General features: G+C 50.1%; 1 protein-coding gene across 1 annotated transcript in view; it reads right to left on the bottom strand.

Annotated features, from left to right (window-relative positions):
• Nucleotides 1–5,063: 5,063 nt before the first annotated feature.
• Nucleotides 5,064–11,592, bottom strand: part of FAIM2 (Fas apoptotic inhibitory molecule 2) — a 35,557-nt gene continuing 29,028 nt past the window's right edge. The window contains exon 12 of the mRNA XM_074935778.1: nt 5,064–10,681. Coding sequence (XP_074791879.1) covers nt 10,532–10,681 — 150 coding nt within the window. The 3' untranslated portion in view covers nt 5,064–10,531. The remainder of the gene's footprint in view (nt 10,682–11,592) is intronic.

Below are 11,592 nucleotides of genomic sequence, written 5' to 3'. Positions count from 1 at the left end.
CTCCCTTTCTGAGAATTACCTGCTGTTATAGCTAATGGTTGTATAACAAGGGTGAAACTGAGCTAATTAAACGCTGCCACTCAAGAGGCCAAGTGTCAAAAGCAGCCCGAGTCATCAGCAATTGATTCGGTTGGGGGATCAGGTTTCAGAGTAGCAGCCATGTTAGTCTGTATCCACGAAAAGAAAAGGCTTTTCTTGTTGAGGATCAGAACATGATTCACCACAGAGCGTTTCCCTCCTAGATAAATGTTAATGGACAGAATGATGTTTACATGGCAATGACCCAGGTCAGTTGCTTTTCTAGGAATTCCTACAAGTATATAATATATTAGAACATAGAATATTTAGAGGATTGTAGTAACCAGATACCAGGCCCTGCTAAGTTATATATATAGCACATAGCTAAAGCCCCTGACATTTGTGGGTCAGCAGCAGGGAAAGCCAATGTGGCTCATTTTTCCACATCCCACTTCCATTGGAAGTGGGAGTTCGGGTGTGACTCACCATGCTAGCGCCTCCTGCTGGTCATCTTACGGACCAGCTCCACAGGTTGGTACGTCGGCTCCCGGTGGTGTCTCGCCCGCCGTCACTTCTGCTTCTGGACCTGTGTCGCTCCAAGGACCGTGGCGTCTGCTTCCGGGGGACAGTGTTGCAGTCTGAGAGGCCAGCCGCTTCCTCAGTGGTAGGGGGAGGGGACCCAGGCCAACCCACTGCTCCGGGTCCCAGCCCAGGGACCCTGTAGATGGCAGCCATGCGCTGTGTTCCCTCCAACCCCACAGTCTACTTCCCTGGGCCACTTCCCCGCAGCCTTAGCACCTTCTCTGCTCTTAACTCCGAGCCTTTCTATGCCAGTCTTAGCAGCCAGCCAGGAGTTCACTCTCACTCCCCGATCCTGCCCAGCACTGGTCTGTCCAAGGTGCCATCTTTCCTCCTCCTGCAAAGCAGCCAGTCATCCCTCCTCAAGCTCCAGGGAGCAACTGAAGCTGCTCTGCCCTGCAGCCCTTCTTATATGGGCCTGCCTGGCCCTGATTGGTTGCTCCTCGCAGCCCGTCTCTAATTGGCTGCCTCCTGTGCACGCTCCCTATGGCTCTATTAACCCCTTATGGGCCAGTGTGAGCAGATGCCCCATCACATAGGGGAAGAGGGTTAGGGGAAATCACAAAGTGTGGCCACACCATACAAGGGTTTCAGGTCCCTATAAACCTGATCCAATGACCATTTAGGTGCCTAATTCTCACTGAAAGCAGCCACAGTTAGGAATCTAAATACCTGCTTTGAGGATCTGGACCACAGTGGCTACAGGAGGTATTGGATCAGGCCATGTGGCAGCAAAGAAAACCTTCCCGGAGCTTGAGTAGAGGATCACTCACTTCCCATACAAGAACTAACCCCTGAGTATAATGCATGCTTAAATCTACATGTTACGGGAATGTTAAGCACACTAGCATCACAGATTGGAGTGGTAAAGCCCATGCAGTCTCAGCATGGGGGTGGGGCAAGTGACAAACAGGGGGGAATCAAACCTGGTTAGGGCTCGTCGATGCTCCTGTTGTATTAACCACAATAAATCCAGATTTAACAGGTGGCATCCAGTTATTTGAATGGAATGTTCCCCTTCTCAACTCACTCAGCTTCTCTCAAATCCCCCAGGATCTGCCTTTCTTCTCAGGGCCTATTCCCAAGGACTGGTTCAGTTAATCAATGAATTATCGCTATTTGCATGTTGGTATTATTTCTCCTTAGCCAATGGCAATGCTGGTCATTCCATCCTGCTTTTACATGCCTTTTCTCCTTTAGTTTCAGCTGGATTCCATATTGTTCTCATTTTCTGTCACGCATTGCTGTGCTATTTAGACGGCTACTACCTTCCACCCCCAGAGGCAGCTGCATTTCAGAGGTTGGGGAAAGTGCCTTGGGGGTTTGGATCCTCTGAGATGAAGAGTGCTCTGTGCCTTTAAGGAATTCTTTTCAATTCGCCACTGGAACTCATTGGCCTAAGCCAGTGGCGCTCAACCTTTCCAGACTCCTGTCCCCCTTTCTGGAGTCTGATTTGTCTTGTGTACCCCCAACTTTCACCTCACTTAAAAACAACATAAAAATACAAAAGTGTCACAGCGCACAAATACTGAACAGTTGCTGACGTTCTTATTTTTGCCATCCAATTAGAAAATATTCCAATATTCATATTCTAATCCATTTCCTTCCATTTCAGTGTATAGTATAGAGAGAAGTATAAACAAGTCACTGTATGAAATTGTAGTTTGCACTGATTTCACCAGTGCATTTTGTGTCGCCCGTTGTAAAACTAGGCAAATATCTAGATGCATTGATGTACCCCCTGGAAGATCTCTGTGTACCCCTAGGGATACATGTATCCCTGGTTGAGAACCACTGGCCTAAGATATTGTGAACTAAAGCACAGCAAGATTCGAAAAGGTTTGGAGAATTCTGTGGCAAATGAGACCATCCGCTGTTATACTGAATAGGCGTAAATAAAAATGGAGAAGGGTATACAGAATCTGAGAAAGGGGAGGCAAAAAACAAATTAACAAAAAAACCCATGTCCCCTTTAAGAAGGCCTGTCAACCAACCCCCAGCTAGCAAAGTTCCTAGTTCTCTTAGCCCTGGTCTAGGGGGGAGGAGGGGTGGGGTGGGGGGAAAAAAAAAAAATCGATCTAAGTTATGCAACTTCAGCTATGTGAATAATGTAGCTGAAGTTGACATACTTAGATCGACTTACCGTGGTGTTTTCACCGTGGTGTGTCCACTGCGGTTGCTCCCCCGTCGACACCGCCTGCACCTCTCGGGGGTCGATTTATCACGTCTAGGCTAGATTTATCCCAGCTGGATCAATCGCTGCCCGCCGATCCGGGTATGTCTACATTGCAATTAAAACCATGTGGCTGGTCTGTGCCAGCTGACAGGCTCACAGGGCTTGTGGTAAGGAGCTGTTTATTTGCAGTGTAGACATTCTAGCTGCAAGCCTGAGTTCTGGGACAATTCCACCTCGCAAGGTCCTACAGCCCAAACCTTTACCCCTCAATGAAAAAGCTCTTCCACCCAAGCCCCACGAGCCCAAGTCAGCTGGCACGGGCCAGCCACGGGCGTCTAATTACAGTGTAGCCGTACCTTTATGTTTAACAAACTGAACGGGCAGGTTTCTACCTTTCCCTTCGGCATCACGCCGGGGAGGAGCTCCTGAACCCAGATGACATGGTCCTTACCACAGAGCCTTGAGTTGGAGCAACCAAACTTCTACTCTGAACAAAGTCACGAGGGCCCAGGTCAGGCTAGTGACCTGGGCGGGGTGGGGGGTGGCACCCTATAGCAACCAGCATGGCTCCTACTCCCTCCTCCCTTGCTCAGGTTCCTTTCCCAGTTTATATAGCCCAGAGCCGGGGGCTCCTTGACTGCACCCCAGCTCTCTTGGCTGTCTGCTCCATACCATGCCTTCTCGAGGTAGTACACCCCTCAGTGCACAGTGATATAAGCCCTCATGCTTGAGGGTGTAAGCCAACCTCTAACTGAGGAGGGAATCCAGTAAACAGGGTACCCCTTTAACTCACATTAGGATTTCTTGCACCTGCCTCTGAAGCAGCTGATACTGGCCTCTGTCGGACAAAGGATCCTACCACTGCTTCAATCCCAGATGGCAGTTCCTTTGAGCCCAGGCACGCACCTTCCCTCACTGCGAATCATCGGCTCTTATACATTGCGTTTGGCACAACAAGGGTGAAACTGAGCTAACTTAGCAAGAAGTTAGAAGCCGTGTGTGTCGAAAGCGGCCTGAGTCATCAGCAATTTACTCTGTTGAGGATCATAACAGGCTTCAGCACTGAGAGTTCCTAATTATCCCTCTCATATATGGTAATGGATAGAATGATGTTTATATGGCAATGACCCAGGTCAGTTACCTTTCTAGGAATTCTGTCCCATGATAGGTTTCACATTTAATAACTGCAATATATATACACACATACACACACACACACCCCCCCCTACACCTGTGAACTTAGACTGAGGCTTGTGAGCCGCAAGTGGCTGTTTAATGTCTCCTGCAGCTCCTTGCAGCACAGGAAATTAAAACACTGCGTGATTTAACTATTAACCAATCTAACAGGATGCTTTTACTATGTTATTAACCAATTGTAGTTGATAAAATAATAATTCTTAGTCATTTTGCTATGAGAATAAAATTTTATGTATATATGAGCTCAATTAGTTTATCCAAAAGAAGAGGCGACTTGGTTAGTGCATACATACCTTCAGGGCATAGGCCCTGACCCCAGCACTGGAGCACCCACAGAAAAAAATTTGTGGGTGCTTGGCACCCACTGGCAGCCAGCTCCCCCCTCCCGCCTGCACCTCCTGCCCGCCTGCCGCCCTGCCGATCAGCGCCTCCCCCTCTCTCTCCCAGCGCCTACCGCCTCCCGCGATCAGCTGTTTTGCGGCATGCAGGAGGCTCTGGGAGTGATGGGGAGGAGTGGGCATGGGGCAGGCTTGGGAGGAGGGGGCGGAACTGGGCGGGAAGAGGTGGGGCGGGTGGGGGCGTGGGGGAAGGGGCAGGGCCTGGAGGAATCTGGCGCCTGCGCTTCAGGAGGAGAAAAATATCATCTGCTAAAGAGCTCTTTAATCTAGAAGAGAAAGGCAGAACAGAAACCAAAGGCTGGAAGTTAAAGCCAGACAAATTCAAATGAGAAATAAGGCCCTCTTTGTTTTAACACTGAGGGTGATTATTGGGCAAAAGCCACCAACAGCCGTGGTGGATTCTCCATCTCTTGAAGTTTTTGAATCAAGCCTGGATGCCTTTCTGGAAAGAGATGCTTTAGTCAAACACAAGTTACTCAGCTCAATCCCGGAGTAAGCAGATGAAATCGTCTGGCCTGTTTTATACAGGAGGTCAGACTAGATGATCACAGTGGTCCCATACGACCTTAGAATCTGATCTAAAGGTTCTTTCTGGCCTTTAAAAAAAAAAAAAAGCAACTAATCTACAAAGCCTGCTGTACATTATTCTGCCTCCACCCTCACCTCCACCAGAAAGAAAAACAAGGATCTTCCCAGTTTTGCAACAATTTATTAGCAATGTCCAGAGAAAATACAAAATTTTATTTACAACGAAATCAAAGGAATGGAAGGAGGGAGCGAGGAGTGCACTGGTCACAGGTGGAGCTGGGATTTCGAGGCTCGAAAACAAGTGCAGAGCAAGGAGAGCTGTATGGATGGAGACAAAACAATCCCGCATCACCCAAGCCCCCCTAGGGAAAACCCAGCCCTTGCCCTCTGATATGTCTCCCTTAGGGCCCCTATCCTGCGTCACTGAAACCAACAGAGACTTCGTCCCTCTCGGTGCTAACGTGTTCCTCATCCCTGTTGTATCTAAGCGCCAGGGACTTTTGCTGCTGGCGTCAACGGGGAACAGGATCAGGCCCTGGCTTGGAGAGCTGGATCGGCTGAAACCCACAGAGGAGGCTAAATAGCATCAGTGACAGCAGCAACCGGAACAGATGGGACATGCAAGGATGGGAGCCCCTGCAATTCCACCAAGAAACACAAAGGGGCAGCAAGCTATTCTGGTTTAATTGTTTTCCCCTGGAGAGAGACGAGCAGGTGCCATGCAGGTGTTTTCCACTGCAGTAGCAGCAAGTCAGGCCTTGGTGGTGAAAGGTGAATCACTCCACACTGCAGAAGAGATTGGGCCAAGTGGCCACGTTGGGATCCAGATCGGGGCTTCTCCCAAAGTATACCTGGCATCTGGATCAAGCCGCTTGTAGAGAGAGGGGGCAAAGTTTGGACCAGGAGCCAGATCCAAATTTCTCCCAAAGTCCAGGAGGCATTTGGATTCAGGGTTCTGATTCAACCCATTGTAGAGACGGGAGGCAGCTGCAAAGTTTGGACCTGGATTTGGACTTTTCCTAAAGTGTGTGACTGTCCACATCCGGGTCCTTCTCAGGCTGGAAGACTGCAACTCAGGAGGCTGCTAATGCCTCAAAAAATCAGCCCTGGCCTAGGTGCAGAGGGAAGCATTTGCCCTTCTCTGCAGTAGCTGTCTGGGGGTAAGTAATGAGGTAAACTGTGTTTTCAGTTTCTGCTAAGATCCTTGCAGAGAGGGTTCAACTAGGGGGTGAGGGGGATATCCAGACAATTTCTCCCCTGTAATCGCATCCCTCAAACCATCTGTCCCCTGTTTCCAAGTGCTCAATAATTTTCTTTGTCAGGGCACTTATTTCCTTTCCTCCACCCTCCTCTCTGTATTGTTTTAAGGGTTGCAGCATCCTGTGCAAGATATTGCACTGACCCAGCTAATATATACGTGCACCACCACACTCTACAAGATAGAAACATAATTCATATGTGTGTCATAGGCCCTATACTGCCAGCATCTAATGGAGATTCTCCTTTCACCCAGTGGGTTGGGCTTTTGGACTAGAAAGATCCATGGTCTATCCCTACTGTCACTGTGAAGTTCTAAATGGCCACTGCGTGCAGTGCAGCAACATCTAGGAAGAGCCAATGTGATCATGGATTTGCTACAATATATAACAGCCTATTTGCAGCTTCCTTTGCAGGCCGTAGGGATTTCATAAATAAAGGAATCTGTGGATTAGGGGTTGTCTTTTGTAAGAACTCATTCTCAAGGAGACAGGCAGGGCGAATATGTTAAGAAGCAAATTGTGCTGGGACCAGTATGAACCCAGCTCTCTCCTTTCACCTGGTAGCAATCAGGCCTGCTTCTCTGCTAAACCTGCACCATGTGTCATCATTTACACCTGCATTTCGTGCCCTCTTTGCACTGGTGTAAATGAAGAGTCATATTGCAGGGCCATGGTGAACTGGGTCCCGGCTTGGAAAGCTTCTGCAGCCAGCACTTTATCTCTTCTGCTCTTTTGATCTCCCCAGAATGTAAGGGAATCAAACTCTTAGCATTTTAACCTTCCATTAGCAATGGGGTCCTGATCTGTGAGCTCCAGGGGCTACGGCAACACAAAATAATAATAATAAAACTCACTGGCCACTGCTGATGATTTTGGCCTATATGTCTGTAAACAGCTCTGAAGACGGTAAGTGCTAATTATTATTACCAAGAAGTATAACTTGAGTAAACAGCTGCCACTTTCTGCCAGCAGATCTCTCAGGATGCTGACCCGGCCGGAGTCTATACTGTAATGGTGGCAGGCAGGCCTGCTCTCAACCACCAAGCACACCTAAAAACAGCAGTACGGGCTGTTCAAGCCCACCTGGAAGCCAGGGTACGTACTCACACCGCTAGCCCGTGCTGGGGTCCACCCTGCCGGGGCTTCACTGCTATTTTTAACCCCGCTAGCTAGATTCAAGCCAGCAGAGGTATGCCTACCCGAGCTGCAATCACATCTCCAACTGACATGTTGACATACAACCCAGAGGGGCCAAATCCTGTGCTCTGTCCCCACTGCTGTAAATCCAGAACGACACCATCAACTCTCCCCCATTGTCGCTGTGAAGTTCAGAGGGGCTGCACTTGCCGCATCTCTAAGTCCCTGCAGATGGAGCCTTCCACAGACGCCCATCCCCCTGGTAGAGTGCCCGCGCTGTGTCCTGAATGTGTACAAAAGTGATGTCCTTGGATCAGGCAATAAGGAACCGGGAGGGACAGGGGTGTGGGAAGAGCAGGATTATCTCTGAACATGAGGGATCAGCAGAGGCGCAGTAAAGGAACACGAGATTTACTTCCTACAACCCCGTGCACAGTAACTTTCCTCTGCTTCGCCCAGCGTGGGGCCGAGGCACGTGTGGAAGGCGTGTGCACGCCTGGGAAGCAGGACAGCAGCAGAGAAGGAATGTACAGTATGGAGATCTTGGCACAGGTTCCCCCTCCAGCGGGTTGGAATGGCTAGAAGCAACCTGCTGACGCACATGCCCTGGTCTTCCCAGGGAGATTTCAGATAAAGGGCCCTATCGGGGGAAAGATCGCCTTTTAAATAAGCATTAAATGCCTCTTATCTTATCTCAGCCTGGGGCCCTACCGTTAATTAGCCAGTTGATTTCCAAATGGGGGATATTAACAGGGCAAAGATGGAAAGATACTGGTGCACTCAGGGTTGTCCAAAGGGCCCAGCTTGGAGGGCAGGGGAGCTGAAAATGAGGGCCTGGATAGCTGAATAGCAAAGGGGCTGCTTTCACTACCTGGCATTTCAGTTAGTTCTGTGAGAGAGAGCCCCACCTGGGTGGTTCTTGGGTCATCCTCAGTGATCCATCCAGATAGTGGGCATTTCTCAGGGTGCCACTCTGTGTCAGCAGCATGGGCATTCCCCCTTTTCTCCTCATACATCCAGGCTCAAGTCCAAACTTACCATTTTTCCTAGTGTCCCCTCTACCTTTAAGGTCCATAACAACAAATAGAAACATCTCACCGGAGCTTGCGCATGAGTTTTGCTGTTTCTGCAACTGCTCCCTGAAGGACCACCTCTGTTCCTGACCTTAGTGCTTTCTCTGTCTCAGGGAGACACTCAAAAATCCCTTTTATATCCTGGGTTGAGGCTAATAGGATCCACCTGATCTAGCTGCCAGGATGAGTCAGCAGGACAGCTCTTTTTGTCCTCAGGGTCCTACAACCTGGCACAATCATGCTAAGACCTGGCACTCTATTCCAAGTGGTTTCTTGGAATGCCACCTCGGTAGCCCTCACTAAATGATGTGGGTATTTCCTGGGTACTCCTGGGTGTATCCCTCAGTTTCCTTCTTCAAAACTGCATTGGGTTCCCTTGAACGTGCAACAATGGGGCAGGATAACCCTAGATCAGCTTCTCTGCCACGTTATTCACACTGGTAGAATGGACTTTTTTAAACGGGGATATTAGTATTTGGTCCAACTTCATTTAGTTCTGTCCCTGCAGAACTCATCAGACTCTCTCTCCTTAGCGACAGGCCGCACGTCAGCTATTGTTCCTTGAGTACTAAGTGCCTTCTCAGGAGAGGTGCTGAAACATCTGCTCACCAGCAAAGGGTAGTGTGAGAAACATCTAGCTCGTCATGCTTTGTGCCAGCTCACACGTAGCCGGCCTGGCAATTGCATGGAGATCCAGCTTTAGGGGGCCTGCAGCTGGCATCCCATTCTTGGGTGACTCACGTAACGTCAGTGTTTACAAGCTCCATAGTTTCAGCATCTCAGAAGTCGCCTCAGGATAAGGAACCTTCTGCTGCCCTGCCGCGATGGAGGAGGGAGGGGGTCAGGGAATCTTGTTCAAGAGCATTAATGCCACCCAACCCTGCTGGTGGATGTGATGCTCTCCAGTGGTTAGAAAGAAGACCTCTCCAGCACCTGCTGTCCAATCTGCAGTCTGGGGAGCTTGCATGGGGGCATCCGTGCAGTACCACCAGGGTGTGAGGCAGACACCTCTCTGCCCTTCCAAGCTGTGCATGCTCACCAAGCAATACAACTGCATTCGTGCTGGTGGTGACCCCGGATGCACTGTACGATGGAGCATCTAGAGTTCGAAGCCATTATTGTAGGACACTAATGAGTCCATGAGTCCCTAGGGTCTTCGTCCAATCTCGCCATCTTCCCCAGGGACACAGGATTCCTGGCTTTGCATAGGTTGGTGCTTCACCTTTTCCATCCTAGGACCCCAGGACCTGGCTCCCATCTAGCCAGGATCTAACTGGGACCTACCCTCCCTCCCCATTTAGTGATATAGAAAGGGCAAGCTGGTATCATGACCCCTTGACACCTGTTTGCAATCCCGCCTGGGGCCCATCCCTTAGACAGCTCCAATCTACTCATCCCCTGAGGCAGCTGGCTGGGTAGGTGAGTCCCACATCAGTGATCAGCCTGGCCTGGGAGGCATTATGGGAGGAAAGGGGGTTCTCAGTTTTGTGGTCTGGTAGAAAGGAGACACAGGAACGCCTGGAGGGTGCTGGGGATGTCTCTTAGGGGGCTGCCCCTGATGGAGAGCCGCTCTTCTCGCAGCAGGTGGATGACTGCTAGCGGGACTGCCAAGAGGCGCCATTCACTTCTGGGCTGCGTCTCTACTGGAATGACATGACTCAGATTGCGCACGGAGGTGGGAAGGTGGATACCTTTGCAATCCTGGAACCCTAACCTACTCCCTTCTTTTGTTCAGCTGCTGGTTCTCTTACCAGGACCCCAACAAATTCCCAGCCCCCATCTTTTCCCCTTTCACAGCCAGGCTCTGCATCTCAGCAGCACACAGCATACCGTGCCTACATGCAATAATGTGCCGAAGCCAGAAGGGGAACCTTTGCAAATGGGAGAGCCCAGACTTCTGCCCTGCCGGCACTACCGACCCTGCTCTGGTTTGATTTCAGGGGGTGGGAGGAAGCATAGCATTTCCACTCCAGTTTGCTTTCTGGGTCACAAAGGGTTAACAGCATATGTACAGGCTGCAGAAGGAACCAGGGGGGTTGCTCAGTAGATGGAATGGAGCTGGCAAAGGGACCAGAAAGGCTGGCTATAATTTGCCCCTCTTTTTGTTTTGTTTTTTTTAACATTTTTCTGTTTCGCCGGGCGAGGACAGACGCTTTCTCACTGCACTTACTCCCGGCTGGAGCCAAAGAGCTGGAGGAAGAAGGAGAAGATGTAGACGATGTCCAGGTAGATATTGAGGGCTCCGAAGATGTATTCCTCTGGGCTCAGTGAGTACCGGCGGTTCCCCATCAGCAGCTGCGTGTCAAATGCCAGGAACTGAGGGGAGAGAGAGGGAAAACAGACCCACAAAGACATCGCATGCTTGCCACAGGACCTTTTTACCCCCAAGGAGCCCAATCAACAGCTACGAGAATTGCTTAATTATACCCACTATTAAAATGCAGCTGGTTCTTGGGTGGAACTCAGCTGCTGTTTACCACCCCATGACAACACTTCAAAACTTTATCATGGAGAGGCAGCGTGGCCCAGCGGGCAAAGCAGTGAATGGGAACTCAGGAGACTTGGGTTCCAGTCCTTACTCTCCCACTGGCCTGCTGGGTGACTTGTGTAGGGGGGTGGATAGATATTGCTACACTCCAAAAGGAGATTTGGCCAGGCTACCACCCCATTATCCCACAGTGCATTGGATTATTCCCAAGGTGGTCGAAGATGCAGGAGGAATTATGCGCTGTTTTGTTAAGGATGCAGCTCCCAGTATGGCTCATGGAAGCAGGTCACAACAGTGACCCAAACTGGTTTCACTCCAGCCCTGCCCATAGCGCTGCACAATTCAATTCCAGCTGAGGATAAGGAGGGAGGGCTCTCTCCAGGAGAGAGTTGAGAACCCAATCTTAATTTCCAGGCTAAACAGCAGCCAGGCACTGGTCAGCTAAACCTCTTTGCCTGAGTGCCACCCTGGCACGCACCCACCTTGCTAGAGTCTGGTACCAACAACAGATGAGGTGACATGCAGATGAAGGGGACTGGAGTGACTGAAAGCATCAGGGTCACTGTGTTCCAGGGGGACAAGGGTGAGGGGGGCCTAGAACCAGGGACCCTGCAGGCTCGCGACTGAAACTCATGACCTCCTAAGCTTTGCAATCCTTAAGCAACTGTTTCTATGAGTTTCAGGTTATTACTAAACTTTTGCCTGGCTCCACTCCACCTCTGCCACGGACTTCTCTGAT

This window comes from Natator depressus, chromosome 20 (assembly GCF_965152275.1).
Source record: "Natator depressus isolate rNatDep1 chromosome 20, rNatDep2.hap1, whole genome shotgun sequence".
Taxonomy (NCBI): Eukaryota; Metazoa; Chordata; order Testudines; family Cheloniidae; genus Natator; species Natator depressus.
Note: the sequence above shows the minus strand (reverse complement) of the source record. Positions and strands in the feature narration are given on the sequence as shown.